This window comes from Doryrhamphus excisus, linkage group LG12 (genome assembly GCF_037039965.1).
Source record: "Doryrhamphus excisus strain RoL-2023G ecotype Guam linkage group LG12, RoL_Dexc_Guam_v1.1, whole genome shotgun sequence".
Lineage (NCBI taxonomy): Eukaryota > Metazoa > Chordata > Actinopteri > Syngnathiformes > Syngnathidae > Doryrhamphus > Doryrhamphus excisus.
In genome coordinates this window covers 714,896-741,582 of record NC_136368.1, presented here as the reverse complement: position 1 = coordinate 741,582, position 26,687 = coordinate 714,896, and the positions used below count along the sequence as shown (strand labels likewise).

The 26,687-nt window shown below is 45.8% G+C and overlaps 1 protein-coding gene across 1 annotated transcript; it reads right to left on the bottom strand.

Moving 5' to 3' along the window:
• Positions 1-222: 222 nt before the first annotated feature.
• LOC131136295 (aryl hydrocarbon receptor-like) lies at positions 223-26,386 on the bottom strand. The gene is made up of 11 exons (XM_058082984.2): positions 25,935-26,386; positions 23,908-24,095; positions 9,451-9,554; positions 6,711-6,800; positions 6,143-6,275; positions 5,007-5,140; positions 4,727-4,929; positions 4,299-4,408; positions 3,432-3,573; positions 1,708-3,274; positions 223-934 (listed from the first exon to the last, which is right to left on the bottom strand). The coding sequence occupies exons 1-11, from the start codon at positions 25,973-25,975 to the stop codon at positions 785-787; spliced, it is 2,862 nt and encodes a 953-aa protein (XP_057938967.2). The 5' UTR covers positions 25,976-26,386; the 3' UTR covers positions 223-784.
• Between the last annotated feature and the right edge of the window lie 301 nt (positions 26,387-26,687).

Sequence of the window (26,687 nt, the reverse complement as noted above, 5' to 3'; positions counted from 1 at the left end):
AGATAATGGAAAGCAACTGAAGACGGAACAGAGCAACACAGGAAGTTATTACAAAATAAGGGCAACTAGGAACTCAGGAAAAAGGGAAAACTAAGAACTGAAGCCCAATCGTGACAGTTGCGCTGACGAGATGCGTCTTTCAGGTACGGTCCCAAGCGGCGTGTGGCGTTTAAGGCCGGTTTTCAGGATGGAGTACGTACTTGAAGGTCATTGACGTAGCTGTGACCGAGGGCCAAAGCTGCACCGCAAACCCCAAACATCAAAAGTGAGCATTATTATATCAATAAAGACACATTTTTTGTAGCGGATGGAATCGTTGGCCTGTGCAGGTGTACCTAATGAAGTGGCCGGTGGGAATATTTGACAGGAGTTACACATAAAGTAAAAGTTGTACCTTGCGCTAAATTTCCTTTTTTCCCCCGCTTGAGTGTCTGTACATTCATGAAGCGCAGATAAAGCCCCGCCCCTCTTAGTTGAAGCCCCCTCCTTATTGGCTCATCTGCCACTCCTTCACTATGTGGAAGAAAACCCTGAATTTGTCGTCACCATCATTTCCTGGCTGAAGATCTATTTGTAGGACATAGTGAGCATCTGGACTGCATTACAAGTAAACAAAGGACTCTTATGATAAAACCACGTTCCACCTTCCTCGCTGAAAACATGGAAAATGTCCAAAGAAAGATAAAAAATGTGTTATTCCGTGTTTGTGGTCCGATCTGCATGTAATAAGGCTGGTCCGCTCATCGTGTGTCTCTGGCCGTTCGTTCGTGCTCGGGCCAGCCGCTCAGAGGTAGAAGCCGGTGGCGGGCGGGTCGGGGAGGCCAGACAGCGCGTCGGGGCACGGCATCTGGACGGCGGGGGGCGCCGCCCCGTTCCCGTTGGGCACGGCGCACCCGGGCGGGTAAGCGGTGCTCAGGATGCAGCCGTTCTCCATCTGCGCAGCAAACAGAAGGCAGGAAGTGACATCGTGTGTTTTATTGGTTGACCGAAGCGGGTTTGATACCTTCAAATGAGATGGAAATACTTCATCCCAAGAACGGAATACTTATTGCTTTACCTTGTTACACCCGCTAAAAAGTGAAATACAGAGATTGAAGCACCAAGCGCCCACTTTCTCAGCAACCTGTCTACGCCCTGCAACAAAACCTTGCTGATGAACGGTGATATAAACGACTGTTGTCAGTTAATAAAAGGGCTCCAAACAACTCTCCCATTTGCACACATACCTTTTGGCCTGGTGGTCACATGACCTTTTGGCCTGGTGGTCACATGACCTTTTGGCCTGGTGGTCAGGGACCCCAGCGCCGTTTTCAGATTCTCGTTATCGAAAAATACAAAATGTACCCAAAACCAGAAAAACGTACAAAAGACACGTTTGCCGTACAGACGACACACAAAGGCGTATGAACGAACCCAAGCGCCGTAGAGTTTGAGTTGACATGACAACACGTCTGCGGCCGTAGGAGACCGTAGGATGGACAGGAAATGGCCTCTGCCAGCCAACAACAGTACCTTTTTGTTTTGATAAAGTTAAGATGGCCGTCATCCGAAATACTGAATCAGTTTCTTTTGATCTGACGTTATGTCACGTTACTTAGAACAGTTCTGGTACATTTAAAATATCGTAGTACTGCAGGAAACACGGACAATTCCGTTTAGGACGGAGTACCAATAAGGACGCTTTCTGGTATGTCTGCGATTCCTTACCTTGGCATCATGAGGCACGTCTGAGGTCACGATGCCGTAATGGTCCAGCTGCCGACAAGGTTTTCCCACCGCCAGGATCTGCTCCAGCGAGGCGTTGGGGGGCGGACACTGGGACAGGCTGGAAATGACCTGAGCCAAAGGAACAGAGATGGGCTCCTGCTGCCGCTTGTGGGTAATCCCCTGGAAAGACGAAACCACCGACTCCGCCCTGTGCTGGAGCGAGCCGCTCCCGAACAAACCGCCACCGTTAATAGGGTAATCCGAATTGTCAAGGTCAGGCATGGCGTAATCCAAGCAGGAATCCAACGAGGTGTCTGCAAGGGGTTTTTGGCTGTTCTCCAGGCAGGAATCCAGATCCTCGCCAAAGCCAAAGTCCTGCCATTGAGATTTGACAGCCGACTGCTCCGTGCCGGGAATGCTGCACAGTCCGTTGAGGTTGCTTGCCTTCTGTTTGGCATGGCACTGCTGCGAGACCTGGTTCTGCTGCTGGTTCTGAAGGTAGCTCGGATGCTGCTGATGAAGCTCCCCGTCCAGCTCCGAGGTCTTGCCATTGAAAACCGTCTGTTCCATTTCGATCCCCGCATTCAAGAGAATGTCCTGGGCCGACCATTGTCCATTGGGGGCAGGTTCAGGGTGCCCCAGCAGGTCTCCGTTGACTACCGTGGTGGCCAAATGCTCGCTCTGCTGGCCCCAGTGGTGGACCGCTTTAGCCGGGCACATGCTGAGGTGCTTCTGCATCTGCTGGGACAACTGGACTATGGGAGCCTTCCCCAACGGAGGAGGCTTGTGGTGAGGGAACTGCATTTTCACAATAGCTTCGGAGGCGAGCGTGCTTTCCGGTACCGACACCGTTGTCGCTCTCGCCGAGGGACTGCAGGGGGGCACCTGAGCTCCCTGGTCCGCAGAATCAGTCTTTCCTTCAATTGAGTCGTAGATGTATGAAAGAATTTCGTCATTTGTGAGCAGGTCGTCCAAGGTGGGCACACGCTCCGGGTCCATCTCGACTCGGATCATCCGCTCGTCCAACAGGAGAAGCTCCAAATCCTCAGCGCTCAACCCCAGACCCTCCAGAGCTCCAAACAGCTCCCCGTTTGAACAGCCGCCATCCTCTGCGTCCATAACCCCTTGGCCCTCCAGGGACAGGGAGTCAAGGGTCGCAAGTAGCGGGTCAAAGCTGGTTCCTGGTTCAGTGATACTTGGATCCACACCGCCGTTGCTCGGCGTGTCCCAGGTTCTGTGCAGGCTGGAGGGCTTGGACTCGGAGAAGCCCATTTGGTCTCCGAAGAAGCTGCTATGAAAGGACATTTTGGGCTCCAGGGCGGCCTGGCAGACGTACACCGACTCATCCTGGCTCATGAGGGCCCCAAGAAGCGAGCCTGGATCCAGGCCATCCCTGAGCAGCCGGTCGGTCCGGCTTTTCTTGGACTTGCTGCTGTTCTTCTCAGAAACGCCATCTCTGAAGCCCGCGATGGGATGGTTGGACTGGTAGAGCAAAGCCTCGCCTGTCGCGTACGTGAACGGTAAATGCATGGAGCGTTTACGCAAGTGTTCTCCTCCTTCTTCATCCCTACGGAAAAGAGAAGTGGATTATTGTCCGAACACCCAAGGTCAAATCAGTAAACCAAATGTTCTATGAGGTCAGGGTTCCATTTTTCGTACATCTCGTCACATGTGACAGTTTATGAATAGCGTGTTTCCTTTTGAGTGACACCTCTGAAACGTACAAAAGTGGCCTCTGGGTGGCGATGATGTAGTCCGGTTTGCCGTTTTTGTAGACCAGCCGAGCGTTGGCCTGCACCCACTTCCAGCGGTTCTCCTTGGTGAGCAGCCTGAAGACGGTCAGCCCACTCTCGCCAGTCTTCATCACTGCAACAGAAAGGTTGGCCATCAGTGGGGGCCACATCAGTGGGGGCCACATCAGTGGGGGCCATATCAGTGGGGGCCGTGTCCTGTCGTGCTAATCCCGGTGTTTGTTTCTTTGTTTGCCATGGTGACTTCCAGTACACCGACCCTTGAACTGTGCTGGGGGGGGGCATATCTGTTTGGTATTTGTCCTCATGATGTGTTAGCTCTGAGTTATCTGCGATGTTAAGCGCCCCCCCCCCCTCCCATTTTCTTCTCTGGCAGCTCTACAGCTTTACTCAATCTGCTGCGTAATCCCAGGGGATTACTAGCAAAAGCTGTATTAAATCTCTGACTGGGCTGGACCAGGACTCCTAAACTTTTTAACAGGACCACATTCAAAACTACTCTAGAATAATATATGATCATGGGTCATTGGTTCTCAAGTCTTTGGTCATGAGTCCAAGTCATGTCTCAAGTCTTTGTGGAGTGAGACTTGGTCAGGTTCTTTAGTCATGACATCAAGAGAAGTCTCAAGTCTTGGTGGGGTGAGACTTGGTCATGTCTTTGGTCACAAGTCCAAGTCAAGCCTCAAGTCTTGGTGGAGTCAGACTTGGTCATGTCTTTGGTCACAAGTCCAAGTCTAGTCTTAAGTCTTGGTGGGGTGAGACTTGGTCAAGTCTTTGGTCACGGGTTCAGGTCAGGTCTTGGGTCTTTATAAAATGTTATGTAATTTAAGATGAACTTACTTCTGACATGGTTCTCTGCACAGTACAGCATATCTGCGGCGTGGATGAACTGGTACCCGGATCCTCGTACCCGGAGTTCAGCCTCAGTGTAGCCCAGGACGATTTTCCCCCTAAAGACACAAACACTCCGCATGACTCCCCCCAGCAAAATGCCAGTCCAGTAAAGCTCTACTTGGGGGCCCCTCAGAGACCAGGTGCCTCGAGTGCTAATACATGTACTGCACAGAAACGACAACAATGGGCATTTATGATGCAATTATGATTTAACGTAGCAAACCCCCTTGGGGTGTGTGGGGGGGGGGGGTAAATATATCATAATGCATGTATAAATGGTTCCATTGACAATGAATGGAGAAGATAAATGGATAATAATGAGAAAGTATAAATGACCGAAACCGAGGTGCCGCAGACGAAATTCCAAAGCGTACTTTGCATCACAGGCCAACGGCGTGAAGTCCAACTTGTGCTTGGTTCGGAAGATCATGTTCTTGGTCCTGATCTCCAGGATGGATGGAGGCTGCAGAGGAGTGGCGATGGCAAACAGGGCGAGCTGCGGCGGCGCCTTTCCTCCGTTTTCCTGACGCTGGTTCTGTCCGTGTAGAAACTTTAGCCTGCCTTGGAAGTTCAGAGCCTGCAAAGGAGAGCCAGGGTGGAAAGATCTTCCTGCTGAAACCTTTGGACTGGGAATCCTCCCAAAATCAAACCTACCAGGAAGCCAGACGAGTTATCCAGGAGGCAGCGGAAGCGGCACACGAAGCTTCTCTCCAGGAAGGACGAGTTCTCTGGAGGAAGCTGTTCGGGGTTGTAGGTGACCAAGGACGAGCTGCTGTCGGGTTCCATCTCTGGGAATGCAGAGGAACTTATTATTATTATTAATTTCTGTCACATTCAAACCTTTTCCACAACCTATTTTAGCCAGTATTTTTCCTCATAATATGATCTTATTCTCATAAAATCGCCACTTGTTATCGTTGGGTTAAAAACAGCAGCGGGCCGCACCTTGGACACCCCTGATTCAACCATTTCAAGGTTTTCTTTGTGTCTTATAATAATACACAGCTTTTCTCTTTAATGTTTAATGTCCTAAAAAAGATGTTTTTACTCAGAAGATCAACATTTTACCCCCCGTAAGATGCCCCTGTAATCTCCCCCCAAAATGTCCACTTTCTTCAAATAACCCGACTGCTGTTGCTTTCTGGTCTAAGTGCAGCCTGCAGCCTTCCGAAGAGTGCTGGAGTCGGTCGGGGGTCGTGGCCACGATATTTCCCGACTCATACCGGAGCTAAAAAGCAAGGCACAGGCGTAAGCGTCTTAAAACCAAAATACAGACGGGGGCCACTTCACCTCATAAGCCCCTGCCGGAGATTACAGGGTCATGTGACCCGACCTGAGGACCTGTCTTAGGGCTTCATGACCCAACTGTGTGTTCTTCTCAACCGCCTTTCCCCCCCATTAGAATATGATATTTTTTCTCTTTTCTTCTCTCTTTATCAAAATTTTCCTCGTTTTTTTTCATATTTTTGCCATTTTTTGCCATCTGTTTTTTTATCCAAATATTTCACATTTCTTTCTCGCAAAATTGCAACTTTTTTTTTCTCTTTTTGTCTTTTTTTTTCTCTTCATATTTAATCATAAACATCTACCAACATCTAAGCATGTACCGCAAAGCATGCTGGGAAGCACTCTCATGCTTAGCGTTATTATTACATTATATGTACCTAGCGTTGTAGTAATTGTAGCGCTTGTGTGAGATGTAAGATGCTAACGGCGTAACTTCTTCCACGACACCTAGTTGTGAAGTGAAAGCCGCCATTTCGGTGAAAAGCTGAGAAGAGGCGAAGCACCTTGAGGCGAGTCCTGGCTGATGGCGGACGACGCCGCAGGAGGCGGATTCAGCGCCCAGTGCAAGTTTCTTCTGAGCTCCTGCTGGTCTTCCGTGTGGACCAGCTCGTACACGCTCTGGTGCATGACGTCCGTCTGGGGAAACAATGGAGATTCCATCAATATGAGACGTTGAGAAATGAACGGATGCAACGTTGCCACGCTGATATTCGGTCGAAGCGATGTACGCCATACGTCATACGGACGTCAGCCTCACTCCCTGCTCTTCTTGTCACATTTCCACATTTCCTTTCCTGTGGTCGCCAGGATTTTTTTAGCCGTGCGAGAAGAACCAACGTGTGGTTGCTCAGAATAAGTGATGGGTGTTCTCAACTCTTGTGACTTGCTACTCAAAGAAAAGGCCAAACCAGAAAAGGTCACATCGCTAATCTTCTTTTTTTGGATGCCGGGTGTGAACCCCAGGATGCTGAGCAACCTCCAGCAGATGTTGCACGCAAGCTGTCCATCCAAAACCTTCTCAGTTCTCCACCGCCTATTTGGGTGTGATTGAGCAGAAAAGTGATCAATGACCTGGTGGAAGCCCAAGTAGTCCTGGATGGTGTGGGAGGAGTAGAAGATGGTTCCGCTGGCGGTGATGACCAGGACGAACCCGTTGAGAGCCTTGAGGGGAAGAACAAATAGTCAGTGAACTTCAACGGTATCTATGGGAGATACACAGTGGTGGGAAAAGGGGTTCTTCCTGGTTTCCTGGTTTTGTCAGACTTCAATGTTTCAGTTCATCAACCAAATGTAAACATTAGTCAATGACAACACAACAAGCAGGTGGAAATGAAACCTTTTATTATGAAAGGGAGGAAAACACATCCAAAGCTCCAAGTCCCTGTGTGAAAAAGCGCTAATAAGTGCAGCAACAACTGCAATCAAGCGTTTGTGCTAACTTGCAATGAGTCTCTTCCAGAATTGTTGTCATTCAGCCACATTGGAGGCTTTTCCAGCATGAGGCCTGCATGAAGGTCTCAATAGGATTCAGCTCAGGACTTGGACGAGGCCGCGAGACCATGGAATCAGACCATGGACTCCGAGCCACTTCACACTCGGCTGCAAAACGATCCGACGAGAGCCAAAGACATGGCATGTGGACCACATCATCCGCAAAAAGTAGACCCTGTAGCCACCAAACCGGATTCCCCACAAGTCCTGGCTGTGCCTTAGTGGGAACAAGTCAGACTTATTGGTCACATGGTCGGCCATGACATGTCCGTCTCAGCCATGGCATGTCCGTCTCAGCCATGGCACATCTCAGCCATGGCATGTCCGTCTCAGCCATGGCATGTCCGTCTCAGCCATGGCATGTCCGTCTCAGCCATGGCATGCCCGTCTAAGCCATGGCATGTCCGTCTCATGTGAGTCTATATTGGTTCCTATTATGTGGACAATATTTGGTAATAGGAGTGTAAAGGTGTTATTGTCTAGTGGTCTGGAATAGTGTTAAAAAATATTCCATCTATCAAGAAGGAACTCTACTTGGCGGATATTCATTCATCGTGGTCGGGTTTGGAACCAATTAACCACCCTGAACGGCAGACAGAAGGACGAGTATTCCATATTCCTCCAAAGAAACACCTCCATGGCCTTCACAAATCAAGCAGGGGGGCCGAGCAGGAAGAGCCCCCCCCATGTGGCCCGTTTCTCCATATGAGCTTTCATATTTCATTACGAGCGAGCCAGAAGAATCCGTAGACTTTTCCACAATAACGAAAACCTCCGCAGCAGGATCAGGTTTTCCTTGGCCTCCTGGAATGCCAACATTGGGAGCAACTGGACTGGAAAATCAATGACTCGGGCAGATGAAAAGCGAGCTGGCAGCCAGTTGAGTTTTGGCTCAGTCCAACCATACGTTCCAGTCCCGAGAGGAAGAAAACCAGCATGACATCCTGGATCCAGGACCCCGGACTCTGGATCCTGGATCTGGTGCACGCAGACCTTTATAAAGTAGCAATATGAGTCAGTGAGCACAGTGTAAACTTGTTTCGGATCGGATGTTTGCTGTCATCTGTTTGTGCCACCGTACCACCAGAAGGTCTTTGGGCCATTCCACCCCCGCGGGAGGGGGGTTGCCTTTTTTGTGGCCAGGAAATAAAATGTTCAAATGAACAAGCAAAATTAACTTAAGCAAATTAACTACAAAACCCATTTTTTCACGAAGCAAAGTGTCCTGCACGTTGATCTGTTTCAGTGTCCCACTTTGTTGGCCAGTCCTTGAACGCACCACGCTATCACAGATAGACCACTATACTTTCTTAGCCTCATATTCGCTCCCAAATGGCGATACTATGTGGGAATGCGTCGAGGTAAGATTTGATGACATCATTACGTGCTAATGTGAATTTGCTGTCCCATATTTTATCCAAATATTTCACATTTAGTATAATATTTTTTTTCCAAATTTTTCCAAATTTTTTTCACATTTTTGCCAATTTTAAAATGTTTTTTAATCCAAATATGTCACATTTCTTTCTCACAAAATTACAACTTTTCCATCTCATTAGAATATGATTTTTTTCTCTTTATCAAATTTTCCTAATTTTTTCAAATTTTTGCCATTTTTTAAAATCTGTTTTTTTATCCAAATATTTCACATTTCTTTCTCACAAATTTCAACTTCTTCCCCCCTCGTTAGAAAATCATTTTTCTCTCTCCATTCTTCTCTTTTTATCAAAATTTTCCTATTTTTTTTCAAATGTTTGCTATTTTTAAAAAATCTGTTTTTTATGCAAATATTCCACTTTTTTTTCTCTCACAAATTTCAACTTTTCCCCTCTCATATAAAATTTGTCATCATTTTTTCCACATTTTTGGAGTGTTTTCCCACCTGGTATTTTTTCACTTTCTTAAAGGGGGGGGGGTACTTTTGGGCTAACTTTGTGGAATGAATAATGAAAAGTGAGGTCTAATCCTCGCGGCCGACAGGCTGTACGGCGAGCGAACAGATGCAGGAGCGTTGTAAGCGATTCCAAACACTGAGCTTTAGTGCGGATGCAGATTAGATTTTTTTTTTTTTCTGGTATCCAGCAATGCGGACCGTTCTTGTGCACAAAACGCCACGCTATTGTCGCATGAGTGCACGGCAGACGGTGCCAGATGTGTCTAGCGGAAAGCCACCGCGACGATCTGGCCGGCCCGTCCGTCCGACGGTGACCTACATAGATTTTTGGGGACTTGTCAGCAAAAAAGAATAACAAAACACAAGCGGAGAGGAAGTTGTCGGTCCAGGACAACGTGTCGCTGGCCACGTTACGTCGGGACTGACCTGCAGCAAAAGCTCTCCCTCGGGAATCTTGGCCTCCGCCACTCCCGACGCTTTGTCATCGTCGTTATTCAAGCCGGCTGGAGTTACTCGGTTGTTCAGCGCCACTGTGGGTGGGGGAGACACAGGAAGACATTAGGTGTCAAACCTCGGTAACAAACATTTTTCATGTTTTTCACATTTTTCCACCCACGGCTATATAAACATGGAACCTACCAAAAGGAAGATTAGATTCTCATTTTTCATCAGAAAAAAAACTTTGTTTCTACCGTTTTCTCTTATTTAGCAATCAACAGTAGACCGTACGTAAGTTTGAGTAAAATATCAGTTCCCAACTAAAAAACGGAAAAAAGCAGACACATTTCAGGCATAACTTTCACTTTGACACAAATGTAGCCATATTCTATATTTAGCCAAAATATCTAAACGACTATGCTGCAACATCAACACAAAAAATAGTTGTTTTACATGAAATATTTACAATAATATTTATATTCATATTACTATTATATTAATTTAAAAAGTTAAAAAAATGTAAAAATAAAATTAAAATAAATTAAAAAAAAATGTTTTAAACACTTAAATTATATTAGGAAAGCAGGAAGTGAACAAATGTAACAGTTAGTGATTGTAAAAGTACCAGATGGAGGGGTAGGATTTAATAAGCTTTGCTTCTTCCTACTCCTTTTGGACATGTGGAACTGGGAACTGATTATGGGATGCACTCAATTGTTGATTGATTGGGACGATAGTGAAAGTAAGCCAAACTCTTCACAATAAGGGCGTTGTCGCCACCTGCAGGAGTATTTCCAGAAGACACTTTCGTCACACTTTCGGGTCGCGGTTCCCAGGTTGAGAATGATGGATTGATAGGAATCAGTCAGAAGCAACATGTCCGCTCATGAGGTCTCCACGTTGTCAGACATGAGAACCCGAGCGGTGGTCAAGCACATTCATGTCTGACCCTGCGGGAGCACCGTCCCGTGACCCGTGATGACCTCTGACCCGGGGGGGTGACGTACGACATGATTGGGTGACTGGGTTCTGGGTCGGATCTTTTGTTGCCCCAAAGGAGGTTAACAAGGCGCGTGGGCGTGCCGGCCTGGCGTACGGACTTGGTGCGACACGGGGCTCGGACCTTCACACGGGGACAGGGCTTTGGTCGGACACCCCTTGACCTGATTCCCAAACGAGACTAGCTGCTGACGACTGAATGCCACTTAATCCGACACTCTTGCCCGCCAGTGGCGTGGGGAGTCGTTAGCCGCCGTGTTAGCTCGCAAGATTCTTCTTGCTAGCACAGCATCGGCCGAGAACGACATGGTGTCATCTCGTCTTTGTGGTTTCACGTCCTTGGTTTGCCCGGACTTGATTATTTCAAAATGTTGCTTGTGGCTCCAGCATCTTTTTAGCGACTTTTTTCAATGAATTACTTTTTCCGTAGTAATACTGTAAATAATACTGCAACGTATGTGTGCGTATTTGTAAATGGAGCGGTGTTGGTGCTTTGTGGAGGTTTTGCCAGAAGGCTTCATCGTTGGAATAGGTGTGTATACGTAGCTGCCTCTTTTTTTTTTCTGTTTTTATATCTTTATAACACACAGAAAACAGAAAGACGTGTGTTTGTATCTCAGATAAGGATTGCGGATGGAAAGAATTCCAAAAAAAGGAGGGTGTACGCCGCCTCTCGTCAGCTGGGATAGGCTCCAGCATCCCCGGGACACTATGGATGGACGGATGGATGGACGGATGGATCCACATCTGATTCCCGAACCTTGATGTTAAAGGGCGTCAACGTAAGTCTCTCTAAGTTAAAATATTTAGTTGTGTCTCCTCACATAATAATATTATTGAATTAACATGATATTTGCAAAAAAATAAATACAATAAAATAAAACAAAACATGATGTTTTCATGCTGCATGTTATTGTCGGTTTAGCCAACACATGATAAATCTCAGGTAGCTTAATCCCGGTCTTAAAGTGGGCCAACACAAAGCCTCTTGGATGGCCAGAGGAGGACAAAGAGCAGATCTGGTTAGCAAGCTTCAGTGGGCACGAGTGTACGCAATGAAAAATTTACATTCCCGCTGCCATAACATACATGTGGGCATAATAGCACTGCGGCAGTCACCCGCGGGCCTTTCCAGTCAACTGCATAGAACATCTTGGCATTCCCAAATGCGCTTATTTTAGCATAATGGCCACGGAGATAACAAGGAATACGCGTGGAAAGCCACGAGTGACCTTACATGACATGACTCCACCGCAGTGGAACCTCGGTTTTTGTACACCCCGGTTTTCGTAGGCGACCAGAATCTGGACATCCATCCAGGGCCTTTTGGCAGACCTCGCCCAAGCGAGCTACGCCTCCCACTTAAAAACATGGAATCATGAAAAATGGATCATCATTTCATGTGATGGATATCAATATCGGCCAAGTTCACTCACGGACGACTGGTATCGGAATCGGCAGGATGAAACCCAGATCGGAACATCCCTAGTTATGAACTCTGACTATTGTTACACAACCTCAGGGTGAGTTGACTTCTTCTTTCATGTGATTGAAGTGACTTAAGAGTTGGCCGTTTATTTTCAAAAACAACATAAGACACTTAGAGTCCTGCCGGCGGACCTAGGTACCCAAGTGGACACTCAGCAGTACTTCCTTAGAACTCCCTATGTATAGCTACACTCCTTTTCTGCAAATAGATAACCAACTTTCAACTTAAGTTCAACTTTAAGAATCAATGAAATTAAATTAAATGAATACAAATTACTCAGTAGGGTAAAACGAACCTGTCTCACGACGGTCTAAACCCAGCTAACGTTCCCTATTAGTGGGTGAACAATCCAACGCTTGGTGAATTCTTCTCCACAATGATAGGAAGAGCCGGCATCGACATTTGTTACTTTCAAAATAAAGTCATCTGTAAAGTAACTAAGTTACTTTTTAATTCAGTAATCAGATTACATTGTAATCAGTAACTGTGACGTGACTGCTTTCGGGGGGTCCCAAAACCCCCAAATGACCAAAAATCAGGATGAACACCTCCGTAATCCTCCAACTGGAACCAGGGCTGTTCACATGATGATGTGTTCAAGGACACTGGGGAATTCTGGATGTGGAAATAGAATTTGCTACAAAGACACTCAAAACATGTGATTTCAATTGCTCACAACTTCCGGGTTGCGTCGGCGTTACTTTGGGTATGACCCTGGGGGGGGGGGGCATGGTATGTTGCACAAAGACGTGAAATAGCTAAAAACAAAACATCGTCAGGCCCAATGAAAATAACGCTTGTAACATGTCCGTCTGCCTTCTTACAGCGTGCGGGTGTGCATGAATACTTCCTTGTATACGTCCTTCATTGTTTCACTACACTCCGTTTCCGGGGGGTGGGGTGGGGGGGGGGGGGGGGGCGCGTATGAACATGAATAATGAATCGTTTGATGTAAACAAGTTGACACGGGTGCTCCATATTCGCTACTAGCTTGTACGGCTCTGCTCCAACAACGCTTCATTTTTAGAGATGTTGGGTGAAGGCGTGTATCCTCGTAGTCTGGTCCTAATGACGGATTAGGATTAGGAAATATCGTGGTCCGTTCCAGAAGGTCCGACTCAAACCAAAACGTACTCTAACCAAAGCAAATTTTCCTATAAAAAAGAATGCAACGCCAGTATCCATATGGGCGAGAGACTGAAAGCGTAAAAAGTGCACTGTTATGAAAAAGGAAGTGCGGGATGCTCCGGCTGGTTGACGAATGAAAGCTGACAGACGAGCCGTGACCCTGAAAATCTGACAGCTCGTCATACTGCAGCCGCCTGCAGGAGCCTTTTTTAAAAATAAAATGACATTAGGATCATTAAATGTCCAGGGTGATGTTGACTGCCCCCGCAACCCGGACCCGGAAAGCCAAACAAACAGAACAACATCCTTGCTCACGGTGCAACAAAAACAAAAAACACAACACAGCCGGAGGAAGTTAATTCCTCACATAAAACTATAATGTGGGTGATAAACAACAACTTGCGGTAAACATAACACGTAACTAACTTAAAATTGTTACTTCCAAATGCCTGCAAGGCATGCTGGGTAGTCCGGTAACAACAATATGAAGAGTGAACAATATAAGATTGGATATCAAGAGTATGTTACCTCATCCTTGTTTACTTCTCTGTTTACCTCAAAATATTGGTAGAAAGAGTACCACAAGCTACCCAGCATGCCTTGTGGCAGGAATCTATGAGGTGTTTGGAATCGTTTTGACGTGTCATGTCGTGTTTTTGTACAAGCTACAGATTGCATGTGACGATTTTGCCGACTCAAACGTGCCACAACGACACTGCAAGCCATGTTGCCGTCTACAATTTCCAAAAAAAAGAACATTGGAAATGCCCGGTGGGCCGCAGGTTGAACACCCGCCGGACTAAAGTGTGACTAAAACCAGAAGCGTTTTCATCCAAAAGATTAAAACTGGAAGTAAAATGGCTGCTAACCCTAACCCTAACAACAACAGCAAAATAAACAGGAATTAAAAAAAAAAAAACAAAATACTGAAAAAAATTATAATTTATGAGAATAAAATTGTAATATTATGAGGAAAAAGTCAAATAATAAAGAAAAATATGTTGTTTTCTTTTAATTGATCATATTATGAGAAAAAAGCAAAATAAAGTTAGATTGGGGATAGAGTTATAATAATATGAAATCATAATATTACCAGTTTAAAATATTTTTAAATAATACTTATTATTATTATTATTTCAAAAGATTTTAAACAATTTAAAAAAGCAATAGCAAAAATGTCAAGAGCAAAGACTGAAGTTAATAATGTAATTTTTTATCCTAATTTGTAATTTAGTCTTTGCAGGGTCTCCATGTGGAATATGGGCATGCCTGTGCAGCCTCCAGGCGGCTTTTTGGAGCCCCCCCCAAAAAAACCTCCCCAGCATCCAAGCAAGCGCAAATATTTATCAAATATTTGCCCACTTTCAATTTGCGGCATCATGCTATTTACAACGGGATTAGCGGGGATGTTCTGGGCTTGTGCCGTTTCAATTCCCTTCCCAATCCCTACATGTCGTCTTGGCAACGTCCCAGAGCGCCACCGCCGCCGGAGAACAGAGACACACAACCCGACTCAAAAGGTTTGGAGTTTGGAGCGATGCTGAACGACGACGAGGCAAAAAGACGGCGGCACTTTCACCCGCCGGTCACGAGGGATTTATTTTCAGCCGCGGGGATTCGGGTCACCGTTAGCATGACGGACAAGCTCATTACGCGGCCTCGCTTAAACGCTAAAATATGATGCGCTACGCAGCACACCGAGGCGTTCGCTCGTTTGTTTACGCCGCTGTCGGGTCACATGACATAACAATAGCAGAGCTCTCCATCATGTAACGCTGCTATTTTGGGACGGCATTGACCCGCCCGTATTAAGCCTGATAAAAGGGGGCGGGGCCCAGATGAACACCGACAGTCACCGACTGAGTGGGATGACTGCGCTGTTATTCTTAGCACAGCACCAATCAGGGCTCAGGCGGGTTCTGGGCCCGGAATAAAAACTTGTCAGATCATGTAACTACTACTACTAATACTACTATGGAGATAACCAAGAATAACTAAGAATAACAGCCCCAGACCATCACACTACCACCACCATGTTTGACTCTTCTCTTTCTAAATACCAGATGTGATGGGACACGCCTTCCAAGAAGTCAATTACATCAATTACTACTACTACTACTACTACTACTACTATGGAGATAACCAAAAATAACTAAGAATAACAGCCCCAGGCCACCACACTACCACCACCATATTTGACTCTTCTCTTTCTAAATACCAGATGTGATGGGACACGCCTTCCAAGAAGTCAATTACATCAATTACATCAATTACTACTACTACTACTACTACTACTATAGAGCTAACCAAGAATAACTTAGAATAACAGCCCCAGGCCACCACACTACCACCACCATATTTGACTCTTCTCTTTCTAAATACCACACGCCTTTCAAGAAGTTCAACTTCTGGTCTGGGGACCATCAAGATGACGAGACAAGCCTTCAGTTTGTCTGGGGAGGTCTGCCCCCCCCCCCCCCCCGTCTATGGGGTCTTCCAGAGAATCACGTACCCAACTGCAGCACCCAGTAAACCCAGTGGCTAACATGCAGGGAGGGGCGCCAAAATGAAAACTAAATCTGTGTGTTGAGCGATGGGGCTGTGGAGGCTGGCCAGAGTTGAGAATGTAGGCCACAGGACAGAGCGCCCCCACCTCCCCCGCCGCCCCCCCCCCCCCCCCCCCCTCTTGTGTAGATGTGACCTGCTGCCGCTTTAAGCAGGAATCTCATTCACATTTATTTTCAATGTCTCAGGGACCCAGATCCAGATCTGGGTCCCGGCCAGTGTGGGTGGTGCTGTGGCTCAGTTGGTTAAAGAGATCCTGGGTTCGAATCCCTGCAGTGCCTTCGTGGAGGCGGTGGCAAGGACTTAGCTTCTCCCACAGGGAGGTGCTGTGAACTTACTATATTGAATAATGGGAATGCAAAAGTGACTATAGGGGTGTTATTTTAAGTCTGGAGGACTTTAACCAGGTTTTTTAAGCTCTAACTACTAAAATATTTTAGTTATAAATTATGATTCCTACTTCCACTCTTCATGGTCGGGTCTGGGTGCAAATCCCACCCAAACGCTGACCCCCTTTTAGGTTCTGGAATACTTCAGGGATCTCCTGATCCATTACGAAACCTTGCAGACCTCTCAGGTCGGCTGATTTGGGATTACTGGCTGTTCCCAGAGTCCAAACTAAACGCGGTTAAGCTGCCTTCAGCTTCCCTGCAGCTGAGAAGACCTCGCATATGCTTATGCTACATATGCTACGTATGCTACGTATGCTACGTATGCTACGTATGCTACGTATGCTACGTATGCTACGTATGCTACCATGCAAGAAAATGGATAGAAATAATAGAACAATGTGCGCAGGAAGCAACAATTTCTCAACATGGGGGGGTTTGGGGGGTGAAAGCTTCTCGTGTGTTTGTGCGCTAATTATTCTAGCAGAGTGTGAATGGCAGCGAGTAAATATAGAACGTTTCAACTCCTTCACCCCCTCAACACTGCAGAGAGCGAACACGCGATGCACACGTAGCGCCGCCCCCGCCCCCGCCCCCGCCCCCCACACGGATGCATGCAACACACATGAACACGGGCACGCACCCGGCCCCGCTTTCGTGTCTCTGGAGGTTTTCCTCCGTCACATGCTTGCATATTTGCTTATGAGGGGAGGTGATGGGATTTGGGCGGAGTCGGCGCTGATTACCGGGTTCTCTCCTACGGTGGCCGCATTCCTGGCCGTGGACGGGGAGGAGGGGGTTAAACCCTACCAGTCTATGTGGAGGGGGGGGGGGCGTTAGGAAGGGATGCTGATCATGTGTGGGGGAGGCTTCACGCACAAAAACAAACGGCAGTCACAGCAGCCGCCTTACGTAAGCAAACTCCGTCCAAGTATGGACATTCATTACATCAATTACAACAATTACTACTACGACTACTACTACTACTACTACTACTACTACGGAGAAAACTAAGAATAATAGCCCCAGACCATCACACTACCACCACCATATTTGACTCTTCTCTTTCTAAATACCAGATGTGATGGGACACGCCTTCCAAGAAGTCAATTACATCAATTACTACTACTACTACTACTACTACTACTACTACTACTATGGAGATAACCAAGAATAACTAAGAATAACAGCCCCAGACCATCACACTACCACCACCATATTTGACTCTTCTCTTTCTAAATACCAGATGTGATGGGACACGCCTTCCAAGAAGTCAATTACATCAATTACTTCAATTATTACTACTACTACTACTATGGAGATAACTAAGAATAACAGCCCCAGACCATCACACTACCACCACCATATTTGACTCTTCTCTTTCTAAATACCAGATGTGATGGGACACGCCTTCCAAGAAGTCAATTACATCCATTACATCAATTATTACTACTACTACTACTACTATTACTACTACTACTACATCCATTACATCAATTACATCAATTAGATTTGTTACATGAACACGGTGTGGTGTGAATGGTTGTTTGTCTATATGTGCCCTGTGATTGGCTGGCCACCAATCCCGCCTCTCGCCCAAAGACAGCTGGGATAGGCTCCAGCCTACTACGACTACTACTACTACTACTAAAACTACTGCTACCTACCCACTGCTGTGATTTCATTTAGAATTGGCGTGACAAGATTAGAGCTCTCTAGACATAATATAACACCCCTATAGTCACCTTTACACTCATATTAGCCAATATTGTAGGAGGACATAAGACGTAGTGACCAGTAGAATACTATTACATATGTACAATTACTATTACAATCATTTCAATGTTTTAATTCTGAATGCATAATATTTGTGTTTTACTTCATTAACCATTTTTATGCTTGAAAACGTCATTTAAGTTAAAAAAAAACATAGAATTGAGGTAAGTATACATTGTTGTAAAGAAATGTCCCCATCCAACCCCAACGCCACATGATTCCATGACATGACAGTACTTGGACACGTTGGATAGAATTCCATGACATGACAGTACTTTGACACGTTGGATAGAATTCCATGACATGACAGTACGTTGACACGTTGGATAGAATTCCATGACATGACAGTACGTTGACACGTTGGATAGAATTCCATGACATGACAGTACTTTGACACGTTGGATAGAATTCCATGACATGACAGTACGTTGACACGTTGGATAGAATTCCATGACATGACAGTACTTTGACACGTTGGATAGAATTCCATGACATGACAGTACTTTGACACGTTGGATAGAATTCCATGACATGACAGTACGTTGACACGTTGGATAGAATTCCATGACATGACAGTACGTTGACACGTTGGATAGAATTCCATGACATGACAGTACGTTGACACGTTGGATAGAATTCCATGACATGACAGTACGTTGACACGTTGGATAGAATTCCGAGTAAACGTGTGGCCTCAGTTCAGTTGGCCTCGTTATCACTTGAATTAGCCACTCCCCACCGCGCGGCCCGATGCTTGAGATGATGTTGTGCATAATTCATGCCTACATACGTGTGCCTCCATCCAGTGGCATGTATGTGCGGTTAGTGCTGCTCTATTAATGCCACGCGTTTGATGGCTGCTGCCGTTGCTCTTCTAGCGTATGGAAGGATGTTAATTATGCATATGGCGGCCATCTTTCACCCAGGAACCAAAACAGTACCGCCGCCTCGTACCACCACTCAACTATTGCAGTTTTTTTACTTTTTTGAGCATTATTGTGTAAAAAAATGTTCAATTAATAATAAAATCTCAACATTTTGCATATATATATATATATATATATATATATACTCGTATAAATACAAGTACACTCATTACTGTGTAATGCAAACTGATATTTTCCTGAAATTAGCCTAAATTCTATTGCTGATCATTAAAGAATACAATATGACTACAATATGACACCTTCCTATTTGGTTGACCTACTTGTACCCTAGTTGTGCCCTACTTGTACCCTAGTTGTGCCCTAGTTGTACTGTAGTTGTACCCTAGTTGTGCCCTAATTGTACTGTAGTTGTACCGTAGATGGACCCTAGTTGTACCCTAATTGTACCCCAGTCGTACCCTAATTGTACCCTAGTTATACCCTAGTTGTGCCCTAGTTGTACCCAAGTTGTACCGTAGTTGTACCCTAATTGTACCCTAGTTATACCTCAGTTGTACCCTGTTGGACCCTACTTGTACCGTAACTGTACCCAAGTTGTACCCAAGTTGTGCCCTAATTGTACCCTAGTTGTACCCTAGTTGTACCCTAACTGTACCCTAGTTGTACCCTACTAGTTGTTGTACCCTGGTTGTACCCTAGTTGTACCCTAATTGTACCCCAGTTGTTGTACCCTAGTTGTTGTACCGTAACTGTACCCTAGATGTACCCTAGTTGTTGTACCCTAGTTGTTGTACCCTAGTTGTTGTACCCTAGTTGTACTGTAACTGTACCCTAGTTGTACCCTAGATGTACCCCAGTTGTTGTACCCTAGTTGTTGTATCGTAGTTGTACTGTAACTGTACCGTGGTTGTACCGTGGTTGTACCCTAGTTGTACCCTAGTTGTACCCTAATTGTACCCTAGTTGTACCCTATGTCCAGACATTTACGCTGACAACACGCCGGTCTTCTGCCAATCCGGAGAGCCAGAAAGACGTATGCGTGCTGTAGAGCCTTTTGGGCTGTGGAATGTCCTTCCTCCTAATATTAGCGCTGCCACCTGAGTAGAAACGTTCAAATCCCGACCCAAGTCTTACTTTTACACTTTAGCGTTTAGTTCTTAGCATCCTGGCCTGTTGGAGCGCCTGCTAGGAGCAGTTGTCAGGGAACACAGCGTGCACCAGGAAGAATAATAGTTACGCTGCTGTGGTCATGTGACTGTGGTTTTAAGACAAGGGGGGTGGGGGGGGGGGTTCTGGGAAAGCCAGGAAAGCCCTTATTGGCTTAGATATGTCATCCTGGATCTCATCAAGACCTCTGAGGAGTCGCGGTGGTGGAAAAATCCCACGAGGAGCAGGAAAAGGCAGATGGAAGGCAGGTGAAATCTGCACCTTGTACTTCTGCGTATTATTATACTACTACGTTGTACTTGAACTACGTATCTCCACGCAGACGCGCGCCACAAGTCGCAAGGACGGGGACGCCGGGCGGAGCGCCAACCCTGACAAACGTCCCAGCCATCTGTCGGGCGGGATAACGCCGCACATTAGTCAGCAAATGGACTTTGACCGTCTTCTGGAGGCTCCTGTCTTTGTTCCTCCGTAATCCTAATCCCGCCGCTGGTGTCGCTCGGCAGTCGGGAGCGCACACCAACGCACACCAACGCACACCAACGCACACCAACGCACACGAGCGCGGAATAAGCATCAAACCAAACATCTCCAACGGGGCCGACGCATCTGACAGTTCGCCGTCCAAACGGCAGACAACAGCTGTGGAGACGAGAGCGGGGCGGGGGGTGGGGCGGGGTATGGTGGGTGGGGGGGTCTTGCATGGCGTAATGGTGTTTAAGCCCCCCCACCCTCAGCCATTACAGCGCCTGACAGCCGCCAAGATGGCTGCCGGGTTGGATAATAGAGTCATCACCGAGGCTTTCTTTAAAAAAATGCCGGATTATTTCAGCTCCATGCTACGAATATTAATATTAATATCCTAATATTTGGAATTTATTCTCATAAAATAACAACAGTTTTTTTTACTTTTCCAACTGTTTCTTCTCTATTTTATTCCCAAATATCGTCACCTTGTTGGGAATAATTGGTGGACCATAGTCGGACCAGAGGACTCGGATCTGAGACTGTTCGAAGACGTGGCTCAAGATGAGCATGTGACAACTTAGCGCCCCCAAGGTATGCTGGGTAGTCCAGCTAATACGGTCCTATGTGCCCTAGTTGTGCCCTAGTTGTGCCCTAGTTGTGCCCTAATTGTACCGTAGTTGTACCCTAATTGTACCCAAGTTGTGCCCTAATTGTACCCTAATCGTACCGTAACTGTACCCTGGTTGTATCCTAGTTGTACCCCAGTTGTTGTACCCTAGTTGTACCGTAACTGTGCCCTGGTTGTATCCTAGTTGTACCCTAATTGTACCCTAGTTGTACCCCAGTTGTTGTACCCTAGTTGTTGTACCGTAACTGTACCCTGGTTGTATCCTAGTTGTACCCTAATTGTACCCCAGTTGTTGTACCCTAGTTGTACCCCAGTTGTTGTACCCTAGTTGTTGTACCCTAGTTGTTGTACCCTAGATGTACCGTAACTGTACCCTAATTGTAGCCTAGTTGTACCCCAGTTTTTGCACCCTAGTTGTTGTACCCTAGTTGTTGTACCCTAGTTGTTGTATCCTAGTTGTACCATAACTTTACCCTGGTTGTACCCTAGTTGTACCCTATGTACCCTATGACAACACGCCGGTCTTCTGCCAATCCCGAGAGCCAGAAAGACGTATGCGGGCTGTAGAGCCGATATTAGCGTTGCTACCTGCTACTTGTTGGGAATAATTGGTGGACCGTAGTCGGACCAGAGGACTCGGATCTGAGACCGTCCGAAGACGTAACCCAAGATGAGCAATTCAGCGCCCCCAAGGTATGCTGGGTAGTCCCGCTAATACGGTCAGACGAGGGGACCTGTCTGAATGTCTTCTAAGACACTTTGACCCATCGGCGCCGAACAATCCGGAATGAATAATTGAGCGTGCCGGGTCTGAGAACATCCGTGTGTTATTGGAGGGCGGAAATAGAAAAAGACCAAAGAACGCCGCCCCTCCTGGTCGCTCGTGAAATATTCACGAGCCAAACCCTCAGACCTGGTGGAGGACATGTTTCTGTTTGGACACGTCTCTACGTCAAACACACGCATGCACTCGGAGCCGCCATCGCCATGGCCCCACCCCGCCCGTCCGTCGCCTTAAACAAACAGCGCTCTGCCTCCGCGTCATGAATTCTTTAAACGTCAAAGTTCCCGTGAATTATTCATCCCTCAAGAGCGTCCGACGGCCGCATTGCAGCAGCTTTTCTCCCCGGGAGATCGCTGCCGGGAAATCCAATCGTACGCCGCCATCGGGTTGGAGGAGGGACCTCCGCCGCGCCACGCCACGCCATCCTCAAGTTAAGGCGCTGGCAAACAAACCTAGCGTCGTCGTCGTGGATTCCGACTGGGTACCAAAAGGCTCTGGTGGACTAGGTGACCCCCGCTAGTCCTTCAAATGAAATGGCAGAAACCTTTGGGTCCAGCTCCGTTTGGGTTTCTACGGCAGTTCGTTCACGCCGCACAGAAAACACTTTTTCATCCGTAGATTCCAGTTTAGAAGTCTGCTCATTCTAGTTCTTAGTCAATAGATGCTAGTTTTCAACCCCTGATTGTGGTACTTTTTAGCCCATAAGTACTAGTTTCTTAGTCTCCACGCCAGTCTTTTGTCTAAGGATGCTAGTCCTCAAGACTAGTTCTTACAAACGCAACCTTTTAGTCTGAAAATGCTCTTTTTTAGTCTGTAGTTTTCCCTCTAAAGATGCAAGTACAGATGCTAGTTTTCAGATAAAAACACACATTTGTAGTAAAGCTACTTTTTAGTCTATGGATGCCAGTTTAAGACTAAAGATACCATTTTTTGGCATAGATGCTATTTTCTTGTCAAAAAGGAACACTTTTTGTCCTAGATGCTGGTTCTTAGTCAATAATGTAAGTTTTTAGAATAAAAATTGTAGTTTTTCATTTGTAAATGCTAGTTTTCAGCTTTTGGCCTGCTAGTTTTTAGCCTATAAATACTAGTTAGCAATCCATACATGCATGTTTGTAGCCTATACATGCTAGTTTGTAATCAATACATGCTAGTTTTTAGACTATACATCCTATTTTGTAATCAATACATGCTATACATACTAGTTGATAATCAATACATGCTAGTTTTTAGCTATACATACTAGTTGATAATCAATACATGCTAGCTTTTAGACTATATATGCTACTTTTCAGTCTACACATGCTATTTTTTATACTTAGATGCTCATTTTCAGTCTACAGATGCTAGTTTCTAGTCTTGGATGCTAATTGTCAATCTAAAGTGCTAGTTTCAGGCGATAGATGCTAATTGTCAGTCTAGAGATGCTAGTTTTCAGGCTATATAAGCTAATTGTTGGTCCATAGATGCTGGTTTTCAGGTGGGAGATGCCAATTGTCAGTCTGTAGATGCTAGTTGTGGTAGATGCTAATTGTTAGTCTATAGATGCTAGTTTTCAGGTGGTAGATGCTAATTGTTAGTCTATAGATGCTAGTTTTCAGGCTATAGGTGCTAATTGTTAGTCAAAAGATGCTAGTTTTCAGGCTATAGAAGCTAATTGTTGGTCCATAGATGCTGGTTTTCAGGTGGGAGATGCTAATTGTTAGTCTAGAGATGCTAGTTTTCAGGCTATAGGTGCTAATTGTTAGTCTATAGATGCTAGTTTTTAGGCTATAGAAGCTAATTGTTGGTCCATAGATGCTGGTTTTCAGGTGGGAGATGCCAATTGTCAGTCTGTAGATGCTAGTTGTGGTAGATGCTAATTGTTAGTCTATAGATGCTAGTTTTCAGACTATAGATGCTAACTTGTTAGTCTATAGATGCTAGTTTTCCAGACTATAGATGCTAATTGTCAGTATACAGATGCTAGTTTTAGACCTTGATGCTAATCTTCAGTGTACAGATGCTATTTTTAGTTTCTCTAGCTGACTGTCCCATTTAGGCAGCAAACGAGTTAGGCCAGGACTTGGTATCGGCCACCTACTGGAGTGGTCTTGAACCAAAGTCTTGTCTTTTTCCCGCTTCCTCTGATTCGGTCCCCCAACAAGCTGGTCTCAAGTACGTACCGGAGAAGAAGTTCTTGGCTCGCAGGTAGCTGACGCTCAGGCGAAGGATGGAGAGTTTGTCCAGGCTGGCCGTCACCTCCTCGGGGAAGGGCAGGAGGCCGGCCAAGCGCTCCAGCTCCCCGTTGAGACGGTCCCGGTGCCGCTTGGACGGGTTGGACTTGGCCCCCTCGGCCGGCGGCTGTTTCACCCTGCCGGACCAGAGAAAAACTTTTGGGTCCGTTCAGACTCACTGTTGTAGGACACTTGACTTCCGCTTTGATGGGACCACCGAAAACCAAGACACGGACCGGTGTGATTTGGGTCTTTTTTTCACAGACCGGCAATGTGTGGCAGAAAAATACAGCAAATCTAAAATCACACGACGGGGCTAACAGCAATGGTCCCATCTGGGTGTGATGGGAGACGGTCAGTCGTTAATAAATTATTAATTAATTATTCTGTGCGGCCCGGTAGTAAATGTGCCACGGACCGGTACCGGTCCCCGGCCTGGCGGTTGGGGACCCCTGCGTTACATCATTACATCTGATTATTTCGTCAGCTACGACGAAACTACAAGCACAAACATAAACCTTTTTGGTCCATTTAAATACTTAAAAAAATGATTTTTCTATTCTGATTTTTATAATTATAATACATAATTATAAATATTAGATAATATATTCTATTTTATAATTATTTTAAAATAATTCTATATTATATAGAAGTATATTTACAATAAAATATTGATCTCCATACTATTATCAGTACAACTAAACTACCAGCACAAACATAAACCTTTTTGATTAATTTAAATACTTGAAAAAATGATTTTTTTCGAGTATTTGTTTTTATAATTATAAAAAATATATTATATAATTATATATTATTATATATTATAATAATTTTAAATAATTCTATTTACAATAAAATATTGCTATCCATAGTATTACCAATAGCAAGACTAGCATCCTGAGCTAGATTAGAGGCCCAAGAACTATAAGCAGAAAATCAACACACATTTTTGCTGTTTTATCCATTTTCTAATTGATATTATTTATATAATAATTGATAATTATTGATGACTTTTTCCCTGGAATATTTGGACTTGATTTTTGGAACATTCAAACCTTTCCTGCCACCTGTTTCTCCAAATGGAATACATTTAATATATTGATATATAAATAAGAAATAGGTAGATATGAAATATGAAATCCAGGTCTACAGTGTAGCTGATATTACGGCACATGTGGTCAGATATGGGTGGGTGGGGGGGTTAGGACGTGTTTATCCTGCGTGGGTGATGGATGTCGGCGTGCTTGACCTGCTCTGCTGCCCTTTATCTTTGTCGTCACGTGTTCGCTGAAGCGCGATCCTTCACCGGAAAAAACATTTACACCCAGAAAGGAAAACAACGTTTAAACGCCGCCATTTTTCTTTTTTTTTCTTTTCGTTTTTTTCACATAAAACGAGATGAAACGAGACGAAAGGAGACTAACTCTGTGAGAAATGTAAATATTTTGATGGACATCTTGGCTTTATCGATTCAAATAACACTTTCATTCATTTCTCGTTGCGTTTGAGTCTGAAAACGCCTCCCTGAAATCCCGCAATCCCTTCCATCCGTTAATCTGCGAGATTATTTGCATCGTTAGGGCCACTGTTTACCCACAACGAGAAGAACCCGACTAAATAAAAATCAACAAATAGCAACGAGAAGGAAATAAGAGAAATAAATTTCCCCTTGCGTCTCTACATCCGGTATACGCTAAGGGAGGTTTGTGGTGAAGGTCACGGCAGCAGGCCTCCAGCGATCCTCGGCCTGCCGTCGCCGGCGACCGCAAACCGAGTTTCCTCCTCGATAAATGTCCCCTTTCACCCGGGAATTGACTTTTTTCGATCCCAATGGCAAAGATGCACATTTTAAAAAAGGGATGGTAACACATTAATAAATAAATGCCGCACATTTTGCACATTTCGCATAGAAAATGACATCAGCTGCTGCAGACATTTTTAGGCAAACAAACAAAAAAAAAAGAAAGAGGACTTACGCTCTCTGGACGGGTTTTCTCCTCTTGCGTCCCGCATACATGACGCTCGGTGCTTATGTAAGCCTGGTGACCCGCAAACACTCTGCGCCTCTTTCTGCCCTTTTTGCGCTACATGGACAATTTTTTGCATGAATCCAACGAATCAAGGCCGTGAGAAATGCATTTTTTTAAAAACCAAAAAGCAAAAAGCCGCCAAGTGGCAGGACGGCCTTCAGAGGACTCCTAAAGCATCCACAATAATCCGCAATAGTTGTCCCATTGCACGGATGCACTTGTTCCACGCGAACTGCGGCGTCACGGAAGATGCTCAATCAAAGTGCTCCATACATCCTGAAGGAACCCCCCACCCCCCCCGGAGAAAAAGTGCATAAAGTGAAGGTTAAATATCTACATTTTACATTTTAATCAGCGAACATCGGCGCTGCCCGTAAAGCGGCCGGGATGCAAGCTGCAGTGAAGGGAGGGGGGGAGGGAGGAGGGATGGGGCTCCGCGGGGGCGCGCATTCCACCGGCGGGCACGCCCGGCACAGATTGGGTGAGACGTGCGCGCTCGCTCGCTCCGGCGGGACGTGATCGGCGGGCGGGGCTTATGTATGTATGTGTGTGTGTGTGTGTGTGTGTGTGTGTGTGTGTGCGCGCGCCGCCGCGAGACTCTCCTGGAAACACCGGGCCTGGCGCGAGGACGAGAGCGCGTGCACTAGGCCTTCTCCCGGACCAATGAGAGGCGGAGCTGAGAGGTGAAGGTCTGATGTG

Bases quoted from the DNA above. Each gene is read 5' to 3' on its own strand.
- LOC131136295 (XM_058082984.2), bottom strand. From the start codon at position 25,975: ATGTATGCGGGACGCAAGAGGAGAAAACCCGTCCAGAGAGC. The intron at 24,096-25,934 runs GTAAGTCCTCTT...CTGGTCCGGCAG, and splicing joins AGAAAACCCGTCCAGAGAGC to GGTGAAACAGCCGCCGGCCG. The intron at 4,930-5,006 runs GTAGGTTTGATT...TCTCCTTTGCAG, and splicing joins ATAACTCGTCTGGCTTCCTG to GCTCTGAACTTCCAAGGCAG.